The 17,337-nt window shown below is 49.5% G+C and overlaps 1 protein-coding gene across 6 annotated transcripts in view; it reads right to left on the reverse strand.

The window, feature by feature from the left end:
• PHF2 (PHD finger protein 2) overlaps window positions 1-17,337 on the reverse strand; it is a 103,963-nt gene that overhangs the window by 30,858 nt on the left and 55,768 nt on the right. For all 6 annotated transcript variants that reach the window (XR_010148636.1, XM_016961190.4, XM_024345761.3 and 3 more), the window contains exons 3-4: window positions 11,903-12,017; window positions 2,644-2,804 (exon numbers count right to left, since the gene is read on the reverse strand). Coding sequence is in view for 5 of the 6 variants with exons in the window: in XM_016961190.4 (XP_016816679.2) it covers window positions 2,644-2,804; window positions 11,903-12,017 (276 nt within the window). In the remaining variant the exon portion in view is untranslated. The remainder of the gene's footprint in view (window positions 1-2,643; window positions 2,805-11,902; window positions 12,018-17,337) is intronic.

Genomic DNA, 17,337 nt, shown 5'->3' on the forward strand with positions numbered 1-17,337 from the left:
ACTGGCCTTGTCTGCATCACTGCAAGAGTGTGGCCAGGCACAACAGGCCTTCCCACAGGTGAAAGCACTCCCACCCAGAGGGAGTCCTACCAAACACTTGAAGGCAAGTCAAGCAAGCCTCTAACCACGAGTTTATAGGAAACACCCGGGACAGAGAGACCTGCTCAGCAACACCACTGGGACGCTGGCAACCAAATCCTGGATGTGGGACATTCTGCAGGACCAACATGGCCTTCTCTCCAACAAACCAACAGGATAGAACGAAATGGGGCTGTCAGAAGAAAAGAGACTTCAGGGATATAAAAACCAAATGCAATGTGGGGGTCTCATTTGGATTCCACAGCCAAATGTAAAAAGGCACTTTTGAGGCAACTGGGAAGAATTAAACTGGGTCTTATGCGCTACCAAGGAATTACTGTTAATATTATCGAGTGCGATGATGGAATTGTGATTATATATTTTTTAAATTGTCTGCTAGAGCTATGTACTAGAATTTTTATGGGTAAAATGATGTATATAAAAAGAATTTTTTTTTTTTTTTTTGAGATGAAATCTCATTCTTTCGCCCAGGCTGGAGTGCAGTGGCACGATCTTGGCTCACTGCAACCTCCACCTCCTGGATTCAGGCGATTCTTCTGCCTCAGCCTCCCGAGGAGCTGGGACTACAGGTGCCACCACCACACCTGGCTAATTTCTGTATTTTTAGTAGAGACGGGGTTTTGCCATGTTGGCCAGGCTGGTCTCGAACTCCTGGCCTCAAGAAATCCACCCACCTCAGCCTCCTAAAGTGCTGGGATTACAGGCGTGAGCTACCATGCCTGATCAGAATTCCTTTTAAAATACTACAAAGAGAACAAAAAAGTGGGGAAACGGAAAACTGGCTGAAAGCTGGTGGCTTTTGTTTCTGGTGCTGAGTGCATGAGGGCTTACTGTTTCTCTAATTTTGTGTGTATTTAAAAAGTTCCATCATAAAAAAAAAATTAAGAGGAAAAAGAAAGACATAGAAGCAATACGAACGACGAACCATCTCCTCCCTGCTTCTGCAGGGACAGCTGTAGAGGGAACACGGCCAGGGGAAAAACCAGGCCCCACCCGCATGATTAGGTGAGCCCAGGGCCTTGGTGGCAGGGCAGGACCCAGCTCTCAGAGCTGTGGAAGGGAGGAAATTAGCTCCTACATGGGAAGAGCTTAGAAAAATGCCTGGCACTAGGCAGGCCCTCACTATATATTAGCTGTTATCCTGTGTGCACCATGCCAGGGTCTGGGAAGGTGAGAAAGAGCACTGGCCTGGCAAGCATGAACATTACAGTTGGGGTACACAAGGCTGCCTGACCAGCATTGTGCAGCAAGACAGAAACAGCCCACCTGATGGCCACGGCCCCCTCTCAGGCAAACCTGCGGTAAATCCAAGCACAGGCGAGACCAGGGGCTGGATCCCGGCTCAGGGCAGGATCAGCCACAGAGCTAGTGCCACAGCTCCAACTATGTCCAGCCTGCCCTCCTCCTCAGTAAGAACCCCACAGAATCAGCCCCTTTGCATGGACACCCAACACCCTCACCCCAGGTCCCGGGACGAGCACTTTCTAGCCCCTCTTCCGAGATGTCTGACAGCTACCAGGGTGCTCGCTCTTCCTCTTCACGACGAGTTTGGGAGCCCAGTCTCGGTAGCCCCAGGGTGGCCATGTGGCTCCCGAGAAAAGCTGTGGCCCCAGCCCCCTGCTGAAATTGAACTTGATGGCCTCCTGGTGGGTGCCCCTATGTGCCCAGAGGCTTGCACAGGTGACCTCATTTCACCTCCAGCACACACCCCACGAGGGGTGCACAGAGGAAGAGAGTGAGCCTCAGAGTGGTGGGGCCAGTCATCTAGGAAGCCCCAGCACTGAGAGGCCAGTGTGCCTGCCTGCCCACCTTCTGTCCTGGGGGTTTGCCCGTTCAGGGTTTTTCCTCCTCGTGCCGGCCACCCAGGCATCCCCCATGAGCACCTTGAAGCCCTGCAACCATGTGGGCCTCCATGCTTGGCCATGTGGCCACTGGCCTGTCAGCGTCACTGCTAGGTGTGCTGGCCTCTCCCTGCCACTGCCTCTTGAACGGCACCCCCACAGGTGCTTCCTCTACCCACAAGTGCCCACCTAACCCCAGTAGCTCTGGAGCTGCAAGGGGACATGAAATGGGTGCTGCTGATGGCAATGGCACTGGCTAGAACCCAGACGGAATCCAGACAAGGAGATTCTGGTGCCGTGGGGGCAGGTCATGGTACAGATGAGGAAGGCCAGGCCCCTAATCAGGCAGCCAGGATGGGAACATGGGCCCACACCACCAGGGCCTCCCAGGCATGGCAGTGTCATGTAGCACCCACAGTAATGCAATTCATAGCTGCCAGAATCAAAGGGTCTCCCAGACCAGCCCCTACTTTGCAGTCAGAGTATCTGGGAGGGCAAGGGACCTGCCAGGTCATATGTCATCTCAGTGGGACGCAGGGTCTGAACTAAGAGCACCAGGAACAGAGTACGGTGAGCCTTGAGGCTCCACTGCTCACGGCACACATGGACACAGCCAGGGCGTGGGGAAACAGCATGCACAGTGGTGAGTGTCCCAGCACTCCCAGCTCCAGCCCCAGAGCACTGTGAAGGGGATGGCGCTTACCCACGTAGTTCTCGACGTCACTGACATAGAACGTGGGGGCCGGGACAGCCAGACCCAGCCCGTCTTTCTTAGGGACGAGGATGGGCTCGGTGAAGCCGTGCTCCTCCATGTAGCCCAGCGTGAGCTGACTTCCTGGCACACGGGCCACCACGTCTTCAGCACTGCAGGGAAGCACAGGTCAGAGGCCACATTGGGCCCGAGGCCTCCTGCACCGGGACAGGTGTGGACAGGGCCTTGGCGCTGGAGAGGCGAGCCTGGGTCTGGGCACCCACCTCCCACAGCCACAGGAGGAGGCCTGGCCGTGGTGCCACAAATGGGACCATAGAGCAGCCAGGGCAGATGCCGCGCTGACTCCAGAACCCCACTGTTTGGGGGAGCAGGGACATGGGGTCTCACGTGTCACATGGAAATGTCAAGAGGTGACAAGGGCCTGTCCTTCCCAACAAGACAGAGAGGCAGGAGGCGCCTGGGCCTGAGCAAGGTCGCTCCCAACCACTGGCACCCGGGCTGACCCATAGGTGAGGACGGGGGTAGCTCCTCCGCTGCACCTCCCATGCACCCCTTCTCGGCTAGGTGCCTCCCCACGGCAGGGCCACCGAATCACAGCTCAGGAACAAGAGCCACTAAGACGGCTCTGATATTGGGAAGGCCTTGGACAAAGCCATGTGGAGAGGACAGGGGTGAAAACCAGGTCTCCTTCTGTCTCTCTCTCGCCCTGCCTAGCCTGTCCCCACATTCCTGCCCAGAGGAAGCAGCAGAGGGGCAGGGCCAGGAGGAGGCCCCTGGCTGGCAAGATGAACGGCATGTGCGGTGTCAACCAAAGGACCCGGACAAGAGCATCCTGTCCTGGCCTGCTCCCTACTAGACATGGCCACCACCACAGGGCCAGAGGCAGATGAGAGGGGCCCACAGGCAAAGGGGAAAAATGACTTTGGCAGAGCACTGACACACCCTAGGAATCCTTCCAGGGACATGAGGCCCAGGGGAAGTGTGGTCTGCCCAAGGCCATACAGCTGGACCCAGAGCCCTCAGCCCCAGCCCACGCCCCAGGCTGCCTCCTGCTCCTTGAGAGGCCCCTGGGCAGCTGTGGTCCACAGGGCCCGCTAGAACAGCCTCTGTTTGGTGATCCTGGGGACATGCTTCTATGGGATGGGCACAGTTGTGAGCAGCGCTGGGGAGGAGGACAGCAGGGAACAGGGGAAAGAGCACCCTGCAAGACAGGGCCAAGGGGAGGAGTGCACCACCCAAGGCCTCTGACGCGGACAGACAGTGGCAGGTGTGGGAATGACAGGAGCCGCAGCTGGAGGGCTCCCGCTGCACACCAGAAGCACTGGGAGCCGCCAGAATTCTTTGCACAGCAGCAGCACTGGGAGCTGCTGGAATTTTTTTTTTTTGAGACGGAGTTTCTCTCTTGTTGCCCAGCCTGGAGTGCAATGGCGTGATCTTGGCTCACCGCAACCTCTGCCTCCCAGGTTTTAAGCAATTCTCCTGCCTCAGCCTCCTGAGTAGCTGGGATTACAGGCATGTGCCACCATGCCTGGCTAATTTTGTACTTTTAGTAGAGACGGGGTTTCACCATATTGGTCAGGCTGGTCTCGAACTCCCGACCTCAGGTGATCCACCCACCTCGGCCTTCCAAAGTGCTGGGATTACAGGCGTGAGCCACCGCGCCCAGCCGAGCCTCCGGAATTCTAAGCAGGGCAGTGGTGTAGTCTGCGGGTTGGCCATTGCTGTGCAGACAGTGGCCTGCAGCAGGGCAGAGTGGGGGCACAGAGAGCATCAGGAGGCTCAGGGCACCATGCCTGGACTAGGGGGCAGGGAAAGGGCCAAGGGGGTTCAGGAGATCAGTAAGTCTGGTGATAGCTGAGAAAGTGGGAGGGAACAGGAAGAGGCAAATATGGACGGCCAGGAGACTGTTGTGAGTGGTGGGGGCAGAGGCGGGGCCATTTACAGAGGGCCCACGGTGGAGGGGCAGGAGCTGGGGACAGGTACAGATCTGATCTGGGGACACATGTGGTCTAAGATACCTGTCAGATTCTCCAGGGATGTGCCAGTTGGATAGACAGGCCACAAGCTCAGAAGAGCTAAAGAGGTTGTGGAGCTGAGTCCCCAGAAAAGCCTCAAGGAGAGCAGTTAACAGGACAGGAAGCAGGCAGGTAGGAGGAAATCCATCCCCAACAAAGGACAAGACTTCAAGGATCTAGAGGGCTGCAATGCCTAATTTTGCCAAGAGGGCAGTTAAGATTAGAACTGAAGAATGTCCACGGGCTTTGACCACATGGGAATAGCGTTAAGGATAAACCAGGGGGGACTAGACGGTGAGGAAGAAGAAAGAATGTGTACAGGCAACCATGTGGGAAGCTCGAGGCATACAGACCATGCAAAGGAAGCTCTGAAAGCAACAGGGAAGGCCTCCCATCCACCTGGGCCACAGGCAGAAAATTGTCCTTGATGAATCCCAACACCAATGTCCTAGCAGTGAGAGTTCCAAACTTGCACTAAACCCATCGGTTGGGAACCCCAAACTGGATCTGGAACTAATCTTGTGAAAACCATAAGACCTTAGCAAAAGGCAAACACAAACCGTCTTGTAGGTGGACAGCAGCCAAGGACATACTAGTCCCAATGGAATGGGACCCCTCTGAAGCACCATGCCCCACAGAAGGAGGTGAACCACCAAGAGGGTCAGTCAATAGACACACCAGTCAAAAGAGATCACCAGAACTGAGGATAATAGAACAACCGAAAAGAGATTTGAAAATAAATATACTCAACACATTCAGAAGGAAATCAAGAGGATGCGGCAAGGCACAGGGATGTATTAAAAAAGAAAAAAGACCAGGCAACACTGAAAAGGAAATTTATAGAAATTTTAGAAATAAAAAATACAATGATCAAAATTTTTTAAACTCAATGGATGCACTAAACAGTAGATGGCTGAAAAAATAGTAAATTTGAAGAAAAATTTTTAAATGATACAGAGAATACAGAAGAAATGCTACTAAAAGAGAAAACAGAGTATTTTTCAGAATTGACATGTGACTCTCCAAATTAAAGAGGCTTACTGGGTTCTAAGCAGAATAAACAAAAACAAATGTACATCTAGAGGCAATATCGTACACTCATGTACTGAGTACATCAAACAATATAAAGAAACAGCAACTAGACTAACAACAGATATCTCATTAGCAAGAGATGTCAAAAGACAATAAAATACCTTTCAAAGAATTAAAGAAAAACAGCTTTCACTCTAGAACTTTAGATCCATTTTAGAATATTAGAATCATGTAAGAATAAAGACAGTCATTGTCAGACAAGACAGTATATATTTTCATAAGCCTTTGCTGAAATAACTAAAAGATATAATTCTATAAGAAGGAAATCAAACTTAGAAGAAAGGTGTGGGATTCAAGAAACAATGGAAAACTAATCTACAGATTCCACATAATCCCTATCAAAATCCCAGCTGACTTCTTTGCAGAAATTGACAAACTAAACTTGGAATGCTGAATAAAAATGCAAAGCACTCAGATGACCAAAACAGTCTTTTAAAAAAACAATGCTGGAAGACCCTTCCCAACCTCAAAATTCAATACGAAGCTCCTACAGTCAAGATGGTGGTACTGTCATAAGAAAAGATATACAGAGGAATGGAATACACTTAAGTGCCCAGAAATATATCCTTACACCCACAATCAACTGCTTTTCAATGAGAGTGCCAAAACAGTTCAATGGGGAGAGGCCAGTCTTTTCAATAAATGTTGCTAGGAAAAGTTGATATCCATATGCAAAAGAATAAAGTTCTTCCTACCTCAGATAGTATACAAAAATTCAATCAAAATGAGTCAAAGACCTAAATATAAAAGCTTAAACTATGAAACTCACAGAAGAAAACAAAGGCATAAATCTTCAAGATCTTGGATTAGGCAATGATTTATCAGCAGTGATACCAAAAGCACAAGCAATAAAAGGAAAAAAGAGGTAAGTTAGACTTCACTAAAATTAAAAACTTTGGTGCTTCAAATGACGCTGTCAAGAAACTACAAAGACAACACAGAATGGCAGAAAGTGTCTGGTAAGGACAAGTATCTAGAATATGTAAAGAATTCTTACAACTCAAAAATAAAACAACAGATAACCCAATGAATTTAAGGTGGCTAAAATAATGTGGAATTGTTCTTCTGGTTTCAGCTCCAACATGTGAAGAGTTTGGATGTTGTCACTCCCCTCTTCCCCACAAGAAAAAGGCTGAACAAACAGAAAATCAACAACTTTTCTTATATTCATCAGAGAATTGAGCTCATAGGGCAAACAACCAACCACCCAAAATCTGAGGAGACAGAAAATCATAGCTGAGATCGCCTTACCTGAAGCGGAAGCTGCTGGAGGCAGTGACCTGTAGGAACACTTAAGTGATAACTTCTGTCAAACTGCCAAAAGTTAAGTGTAGATCAGTTTAGGAGTTAAAAACTCCTTAATCCGGCAGAAGGATGGAAATAGAATCTATTTTTAAATACATCCAGAGTGTTGTTCTCCATAACAAAAGTCTGCTCCCCTGTATCAGACTCTACTGGACATGGGGAAAGCATTTGGCGACCTCCAGCCCCCACTAACCTTCCTGTCTCAGATAAGGAGAGAAAAATTAAAAAGGCTGAGAAATGCTCCTAATGATCACAGCCCAGAGACTCTACAAAATTGAGATTTAATCCTGAAATTATAGAACACTTCCCCTCCCCAAAACCTACCACCATACATCAGTATAATAATAGCTGACTATAACTGAGAGAGCTGCAGACACAGACTCTGTTTAATATGAAATTCTTAGGAAAACCCAAAGAAACCAGGAGAAAAACAAACAAACAAACTAGAAGAAGCTGACATCTCTGGCACCTAGAGCTATAGCAAATTTAACACAGCCCAGGTCCTACTCAGATTAACATAAAACCTCACACTAAATCCTAATTACCTCAATTCCTATTACACAATACATCGTGTCCAGCTTTCACAAGAAATTTTAAGCCTGCTAAATGGCAAGAAAAACTGTAGTCTGAAGAGACAAAGCAAGCATCCGAAGAAGACTCAGACATAGCACAGATTTCTGAATTATCAGACAGGAAATTTAAAATAACTAGGATTAGTATGTTAGCTACACTAATGGGAAAAGCTGACAACATGTAAGAACATATGGGTAATGTAAACAGAGAAATGGAAATTAAGACAGAGCCAAAAGAAAGGCTACAAATTAAAAAACAATAATAAAAGTAGCAAAAATGAAGGATGCCTTTGATGGGCTCATCAGTAGACTAGACATGGCCAAGAAAAGAACCAGTAAGCTTGAAGTTATATCAATAAAAATTTCCAACCTGAAATCCAAGCAGAACAAAGAAGCATGTGGGTGGGGGTCAAGGGGAGGCGCAGAATATCCAAGAAATGTAGAAGAACTACTACAAACAGCCTAATGTGCATATTGAGAATATAAAAAGGAAGAGAAAATGCAGTAGAATAAATATTTATTTGAATTAATAATGGCTGAGAATTTTCTAAAATTAATGGCAGACATGAAACCAAAGATCCAAAAAGCTTAGACCACATAAAGGAGGATAAATGCCAAAAATTCTGCACCTAGGCATATCATATTTGAACTGCAAAAAAAAACCCAAAGACCAAGCAACTATCTTGAAAGAAGTCAGATGAGCGAGGTCAACTTCCAGCATGACAATGAAATGCTGAAAATTATTTAAAAAACAATTATTCAGAGCCTCTGGAAATGGTCCCAAGACCAAACAGCAAATGAAGAAACATCTATTTAAGAAAATCTCCAAAAACTCAGTAAGAACAGTCTGTGATATTTGGACCAAGACTGCTCCCTCCATTCACATTCAGAGCTCAGAGGTGGACACTCCACTCCCAAGTGCTGCAGCCAAAAACACAGGCTTCGTCCCCACCGGCTCCCAGCTAGAGAGCTTTCTTCTTGGGAGAGCAGGACTTCCACTTCTCATTCTGCCCCAGCTGCCTGTTGCTGAGTTTACGTCTGCAGCAAGTAATGCCAAGAGGTGGGGGCTGCCTTCTTGCATCCAGCTCTGACTAGTGAAACTGAAGCTCTCCCTTGGGTGTGGCATGCTGATAGTGCTGAGGGGGGCCCTGACCACCCTCACCTTGCCACTTCTATTCAAGGTGATATTGGAGGTTCTTGGGAGAGCAATTAGGTAAGAAAAATAAATACAGGTCACCTAGATGGGAAAGGAAGAAGTCATACTATCTCAATTTGCAAATGACATGGTCATATGTATATATAAAGTACTAAGGAACCCTCTAAAAAAAAACTATTAGAACTAATAAACTAGTTCAGCAGGGTTGCAAGATACAAGATCAACATATAAAAATCAATTGTATTTCTACACGCTATCAATGAACAATCTGAAAATTAAGAAAACGATTCTATTGACAAGAGCACCAAAAAGAATAAAATACTTCAGAATATATTTAACCGAGGAAATGTAAAACTTATACTCTGAAAACTATAAATAATTCTTGAAAGAAACTTAAAAGATCAAAATAAATGGAAAAGTAACCATGTTCACAGCTTAGAAGTTTTAACATTGTTAAGATGGAAATACCTGCAGAGTGATCTACAGATTGAAAGCAATTACTTTCAAAATCCCAGCTGACTTCCTTGTAAAAATTGACAAGCTGACCTTAAAATTCATATGACATACAAGAGACCTAGAATGATCAAAACAAACTTGAAAAAGAAAAACAAACTTGGCCAGGCACGGTGGCTCACGCTTGTAATCCCAGCACTTTGGGAGGCCGAGGTGGGCATATCACAAGGTCAGGAGTTTGAGACCATCCTGGCCAACATGGTGAAACCCTGTCTCTACTAAAACTACAAAAAATTAGCCAGACGTGGTAGTGCACGCCTGTAGTCCCAGCTACTTAGGAGGCTGAGGCAGAAGAATCACTTGAACCCGGGAGGTGGAGGTTGCAGTAAGCCAAGATCATGCTACTGTACTCCAGCCTGGGTGACAGAGTGAGACTCTGTCTCAAAAAAAAGAAAAGAACAAACTTGGAAGACTTATACTTCCTGATTTCAAAACTTACTATAAATTACTATAGTAATTAAGACTGTGTGGTACTGGCATAAGCAGAGATATAGATTAGTGGAATAGAATTGAATATCAGAAACAAACACATCTATGGCCAATTGAGTTTGATAAGGGTGCCAAGACTGTTTACTAGCAAAAGAATAGTTTTTTCAACCAATGGTACTGGGACAAATGAAGAGCTGCATGCAAAAAAAATGAAGTTCAATCCTTACCTCACACCATATACAAAAATAAGCTCAAAATGTATCAAAGAACAAACTGTATGTGCTAAAACTACAAAACTTTTAGAAGAAAATATATCAATAAATCTTCATGACTTTGGATTTGGCAATGGATTCTCAGATATGCAACAAAAGCACAACAAAAAAAAATAGATTAATTGGACTTTATCAAAATTAAAAACTTTTCTACTTCAAATGGCACTATCAAGAAAGTAAAAAGACAACCCACAGAATAGGAGAGAGTATTTTGAAATCATATATCAGGTAATGGGGCTTGTATCTAGAATGTATTATATATGAAACTTTTAAACTCAATAATTTAAAAAAAGCAAAAAAATTAAAAATGGGCAAAGGACCTGAATAGTCATTTTTCCAAGGAAGATATACAAGGATCAACAAGCTCATGAAAAGATGCTCAACATCACTAATCACTAGAGAAATGAAAATCAAAAAATAAGATACCAGTTCATACCCACTTGCATGGCTAGAATCAAGTTAAGTCAGATAATAACAAGTTCTAGTGAGGATGTGAAGAAATGGAGACCCTCATACCCTGCTGGTGGGAAGGTAAAACGGGGAACCTGCTTTGGAAAACAGTCTGACAGTTCTTCAAACAGTTAAACAGAGAGTTACCATATGACCCAGCAATTCCACTCCTAAAACAATAAAAGCATATGTCCACATAAAAACTTGTATAAAAATGTTTATGGCACAATTATTCATAGTAGACAAAAAGTGGAAACAACGCAAATGATCATCACCTGATGAATGGATAGACAGAGTACCTATGTGGAATATCTATATGATGAAATATCATTCAGCCTCAAAAAAGGAGTGAGGTGCTAACACATGCCACAGCACAGACGACCCTTGAACGCACTCTGCTAAATGAAAGAGGCCAGTCTTGTTGTAGAGCTCCATTTATATGAAGCAAATCTACAGAAACAAGAAAGCGGATTAGTAGTTGCTAAAGACAGCTGGGAGGGGGGATGAGAAGACAGGGATGATGTATAAAGGTTATGGGATTTATTTTGGGGGTGATGAAAATGTCCCAAAATCAAGTGATGTGCACATATCTGTGAATACAGTAAAATCCACCGAACTGCACACTTTAAATGGGTGAACTGTATTATTTGTATTTTATCTCAATAAAGGTCAGAAAAGAAAAAATAAAGAAGCCAGGAAAAAAACACCTTACCCAGAGAGGGGTCAGAACAAGAGTTCCATTGGATTTTGCATTAGAAATCACACATGCAAGAAGGGAGTTGGAATTTAAAATGTCAAAAGAAAAAAAACCCGCCAACTTAGGATTCTGTGTCCAGCGGAATTATCCTTCAAAAGTGAGGGAGAAATAAAGGCTGTGTGACAAACAGAAACTGACTCCAGCTCATGAACGGCTGCAGGGCAGCTCAGAGGTGCCTCCCCTAAACAGCTCCTTTCTCACCAGGAGCCGCTCCCGGCTGTGTCCTTCCTGTGGCCAGAATTCTGTCCTCTGCCCTCATGCAGAAAAAGAGTGTGGGCACTGGGGGTCTCTGAGAAGGAGACATGAGGACAATGCCTGCCTGGGCCATGGGAGCATGCTTGTGGGCAGAGGAAGGTCTGGGAGCCAAGGGCTCAGGAGAGTGCCTGGCATGTGCTGGGCATACTCAGGTTGGGAGAGAGGTCCCTTCCACCCAGCGGGAGAAAGGTCACCAATACTTGTCCCCCACCCCCAGGGAAGTGCTGACCAAGGGAAGGAGAGGTCGGCCCATTTGCAGGGAGCTTTGGGTTGCTGGTGCAGGCTATGCTGCCTCCAGGAGACAGGCTTCCTGCTTCCTGCTTTCCAGCAAGGATAGCAAAGGAAGCCCCCAGCAATGGATAGCGGGACAAGGGACGGAGAGAGTGTGCATCCCCTGGCTGCAGGTGGTGGAGCATACAGGAAGGCCAGCCCACCTGGGAAAGGTCCGGCTCCGCAGCTCCTTGATGAAGAGCTGGCTGCCATTCTGCACGGGCTTGACGTCAGGCGCTTGCCCCGGGCCGTGTTTGTGCCAGGTCCGCTTCTTCTTTACTGTGGAGGAGACCGGAAGCAAGGTCGGTCACACAGCGCAGCCCCAGCAGGGCTCCACAACTTCCCCTAAGAACCTTGGCCCACCCAGCCTACTAACAACTCCCAGCATTGCTGGGCTCATGCTCACCTCTCAAGACTGATGACACCCCCACCCTGCCATGCACATAGGGAGGAGTCAACCCCCCACCTCGACCTCGTGTCCTCTCCCATCCCACACCTCACCATGGATGGCACCAGTGTCCTCCATTCCCTGACCCAGAAGCTGGGGTCTCCCAGGACCCCTCCTCATTCAGGCCCTGAGTCTGCAGAGACCACCAGAGAGGCACCTCCTGAAAAGGTCCTCAGCCACGGTTTGGCCTCACCATCCCATGGCTTCCACAGCTGGACTCTGTCACCTCCCTACTGGGACCTCCATCGCCCCAACTGCCACAGCCACAGACAGGGAGGGGCAGGTCAGGTCCCACCATCTTGTTCCGTCTGCTCCCCACCTCCCCAGGTGGTGCACATCCCCACTCCTCTGTGCTGGCCACACTCCAGCCCTCCCCTGACCACCGCCAACCCTGGGCCTGTCTACCCCACCTACTTCCTCACACTGCCCAGGTCACACCTTCTCCTGGGGCACGAGGTACACACACCTTGGACTTTTTACATGTGCATGTGAGCACATGTGCACACATTCCTAGTGGACTATGCGCCCATGCAACAATGCAGGCACACACATATGTACATATACATGCACACACCCCTACTGGACCACAAGCCCTATGCGCACACACACACCTCTACTGGACTTCAAGTCCCTGAGGGGAGGGAAGCAATTTCCTCTCCACCCCGCTAAGTCCCTAGCTCCCAGCCTTGTATTCAACCAGGCAGAGAAGAGCAGCTGGGGTAAGGGAGGCCACTGGGGCATGGAGATGCCCTCCTCGGGGGCTGCTTGGCTGAGTCTGACACAGGCTGACCCTTGAGCAGTGAAGGGACTGAATTCAAGAGCAGAGCCAGGCAGGGCCCGTATTGTGCCCTTCCTTCACAGACAAAGGCAAGGTGGGGGGCGCAGGGGATGGGGGCCTTAGAAGGCCATGTGTCATCCTCCTGAGTCTCGGTGGTTGTGGGGACAAAGGGAGCTAATGACCACCCAGTGACAATGCCTGTCTCTGAGCAGGATCTGCTACCAACACGAAGGAGAAGGGCTGGGTGGGGCTGGGACCTTTTATTTGCAAAGAATCTTCGCATTGTGTTCAATCTCCCTGCCCACAATTCAAGTGGACATTATGGAAACTTGGCAAAATCCGACAGAGTCAAGGCCAGAAGCCAGGACTTCTGAGGGAACCATCGGGCACAGATGAGCAACAAACAGGGTTCAAATCTGTTTTGGCCAATCCTCTTCCAGCTGTGTGACCTTGGGCAAATTACTTGACAGCTCTGTGCCTCGTCTTTACTAGAGAAAGGCTCACACGGGCCTTGTGGGGTGGCTGTGGGATGTAGGTTGGCACATGCACAGTGTCTGCTCCAGACTCTGCTGGGCCTTTTCTCAGGGCAAAGCCACCTGGTGCGGTAGGTGCTTGTTCACGGGCAGAACACACTCACAGGCTGGCTTGGTGCTCCTAACAGACCCTGGGCTCATCCCTGTGTGTCCCCTATGCCCAGTACTGGGCCCAGCACACAGTGGGCACAGGGGGAGTGTCTGCAAGCAGATGAAGTCTCCCATCCTTGTCACACTGGCTGCTCAGCTTCAGAGCAACTTGGAAGGAGAGGTGGATGCATCTGCCTTCATAACTATCAACAGAGAAGGCTCAGTTCAGCCCATGCTCCTGCCCTCTTGGTGCCAGCCTGAGCCAGGCAATGCCAGGGCCACAGATAGCTCCAACCTGCCCTCCTGTTGCAGTTTGCAAGCACTCACTGAGTATCTTGGCTCCGTGCAAGGCTGGGGGTGCTGGAGCAGGTGTTACCCAAGCTATAGATGCTTGGGAGCCCCTGCTTCTTAAAAGCTGAGATGGGAAGGGGGCCAAGGCCGGCCCTAGAGGTGTGTGTGCTGAGATGTTCAGCCCAGAGGGTAAAGGAGTTGGAAAAAAGACACCCCCAATGACAGCCCAGACCCTCCTGACCCCCCAACAATCTTAAGCCTCAGTGACTGTGAATACCATCACCCTCCTGCTGGGCCTGCTACTACCTGGGGAGGTGTGGATATCAAGGGAGCAAGGGGCTCCAGAGTTCACAAAGTGCCTTCCCTGCCTTGGAAGGCCTTGTGGAAATGGAGGCAGTTATATCTACTCCATGGGGGAGCCAAGTGGGACCTAGGGAGGAAACTTCCAGAGCTGAGCTTTCTGCACCAAGCAGAGCTCCCTGCCTGCCCTTAGGTCACCACCTGTGAGGAACACCGAGTGTGGGCAGGGCTCCAAGGAGAGGCTGCAATGAAGGTCCAGGACAGCGGCGGCTCAGGCAGGAGCGTGAGGCAGCCCCGTGGTTATGCAGCAGCAGTGACATTGCAGCTGGGAGAGGCCTCAGGGCTGGCTGAGGAGATCAAAGAAAAGGAGGCAGCCCACAGAGACAGGGTGCCACGGAGGGGAGCCAGCAGGGTCCCAGCACGGCTGGCAGGGTGGGGGCATCCTCCCCGTCACCTGTCTGCATGGTCATTATTTCACCAATTGCACTCCTGTCCAAGGACGCTCACTGAGGCCAGGGGACCCCGGCTACACCTGCGTACCTCCTCTCTCGTGGGGCGGGGCCCTTACTTCACAGATGAAGCAACTGAGGCCAGAGATGTGGGGCCGTGCCAAGGTCACCAGCAAAGGTACACAGGGGGCAAGGAGGTCTACTGCCCCTCCTGCTGCACCAGCATGGGGCGCCCTGTCCCAGAGCCACATGCGGGGCATGATGACAGCGCCCCTGTGACAACACACCCACTGAGACAACTCCTGAGCAGAGTCACCCCAACCCCACAGGGCAGGGCGGGATGAGGAAAGTCAGTTCAATAAGAAAACTGACTGTGTATAAGTCAGGAGCTGCAATTCAGGGCCGCTTCTAACCACTATGTGGCTTCCTCATCAGATGGGGATGCGTTCCCGAGTTCCTGGCCAGGTACCTTGGGACACCCTGTACCAAATCTGTGTCAGTCAGGTAAACCTGTGGGCCTATGGCCCCTGCCCACAGGCCATGGCCAAAATCAGCTCAAGGGACATATTGGAACGGGGAGGGACCCTGCAATCCCCACCACTGTGGCTTTCAAAAAGAGGGGACAAACTGTGAGGACCAGGCCTCAGGCGCAGCTCGCTCTGGGAACCCTGAGCAGCCCCCATCCCCACCCGCAGGCTAGGGTGGCAGGAGCAGGACAGGTGGAGGCAGGTTCAAGGCCTCCAGAGGTTCCCAGCACTGGCTTAGAGCTTCTCCAGGGACACAGAGTGGCCCTCTTATCCCCAGTGTGCCTTGGTGTGCAAGGCGTGCCTGGAGTAAATGCAAAGACCAACTGGGGCATCATAGACAGCCTCTGGGCACAGTGTACACTCACTTCAAATCTGAGCATGCACACTGGTGGAAGGTGCTAGAACTGTGTACCTTTGTCCCTGATGGAGCACACATCCTTCAGTAACAACTGAAAATCTGCTTCACAGAATTTATATAGCACATTCAGCACATAGATGTGTGCATGCACACACATACATACAGCTGTGGACTGAATATCCGTCCCACCAAAATTTATCTGTTGAAATCCTGACCCCTAAGGTGATGATTTTATGAGGTGGGGCCTTTGGGAGGTTATGAGGTCATAAGGGTAAAGCCCTCCTGAATGGGATTAGTGTCCTTATAAAAGAGACCCCAGAAAGCTGCCTCCTTCCTTCCACCATATGAGGACATGGCAAGAGGGCACTGTCTATGAACCAGAAGCAGGCCCTCACCACACACTGAATCAGCCAGCACCTTGATCTTGGACTTCCAGCCTCCAGAACTGTAAGAAATACATTTTCTATTACTTAAGCCCTCCAGTCTGTGGTATTTTGTTACGGCAGCCTGAACAGAGTATGACATACACACAAGCACATGCACACACACATACACATGCACAATATGTAAGCATACATGTACATGCACACACACATGTGTACAGCCAGGCAGGGGCTGGGGGTCCCACCATCTGCAACCTCAGCACTGTCTGCTAGTCTAGAATGTCTCTCCCTGGGCAGCTGGCCGTAGGAGACAGGAAGGGGAGCCTGCACTGAGGTTTTAGCTGCAATCAAGGGCGGGTTGGGACACCAGGCCTCTGCCCAAACTCCCTGCAGGGACAGGGGCAGGGTCTGGGTGAGGCAGGCACACAGGGCTCCCATGGCAGGTGGGCTGTTTCTGGGGATGTCTGGGGACATTAGAGAAATCAAAACTGTGTGCTCACCAATATGTGAAACCTGCCCGGCCCCAGCACCACACCATTGCTCTACCCCAGCCCCAACTCATGCAAGAGCCCCCAAGCAAGGACCCCTTGAAATGTATGCTGACTATCAGAAGAGGCCCCTGGCCCAAGGGTTTCTGACACTTTCTTTTCTACCAGTCTGAAAGCCTCTTCTCAAGTGATGCACACGTGTACCTCCCACACAAAAGCAACGCCACCCCAGCATCCTCCCAAGCCCCCCAACTCAGGTAGGACCTGAGAGGGTCCTACCCCCCAGGAAAGCACCTCCTGGGGTATCCTGGCTCCAACCCTACTCTGCTCTGACACCTGCCCCCTAGGCCCCATGGGGCAGCCCCAGGTCCCCACTGGAAGCTCAGCCCTGTTTGTGTCATTCCTGTCGTAAAGACAGCTTGGCCCTGAGCTTTCTGGGTGGGCTCATTGAGGTGCCAGAAGCATGAGGATGCCCCGCTGGGCTGATCCTTCCTACCCTTTATCTGTTTTTGAGCAATAACCAGATGATAGGTTAATGAGCTTGCCATAGGCAGATGCATTCTGAGCATAAATGCAGCCAACTACTGGGGACCAGGAGTAAGAAGGCAATTTAGGAATCCCAGAACCTCCCCACAGGCAAACTATCAGCCTGAAAGTTCAGGAAGAGCTGCTAGCTGCTAGCTTCTCCTCATTACCCGCTTGCATATTTGTTGAGGCTGTGCTGGGGATAGGGTCGAGACCTGAAACACATGCAGCCCCCACCGCTGTCCAGCAATAGACAGGAGAAAAGCATTCAGGCCTTGGGAGAGGCCAAGAAAGAGCAGCCAGGTCCTCAGAGTAGTGAGACCCAGCATCACCAGCTGCCAGGCCAGGCCTCCAAGGCTCCCTCGACCCAGCCTCAGCTCACAGAACAGGGGTGCTGGAGCCCCTTCCACCTATTGCCTGCATCCTCCC

Source organism: Pan troglodytes, chromosome 11 (genome assembly GCF_028858775.2).
Source record: "Pan troglodytes isolate AG18354 chromosome 11, NHGRI_mPanTro3-v2.0_pri, whole genome shotgun sequence".
Taxonomy (NCBI): Eukaryota; Metazoa; Chordata; class Mammalia; order Primates; family Hominidae; genus Pan; species Pan troglodytes.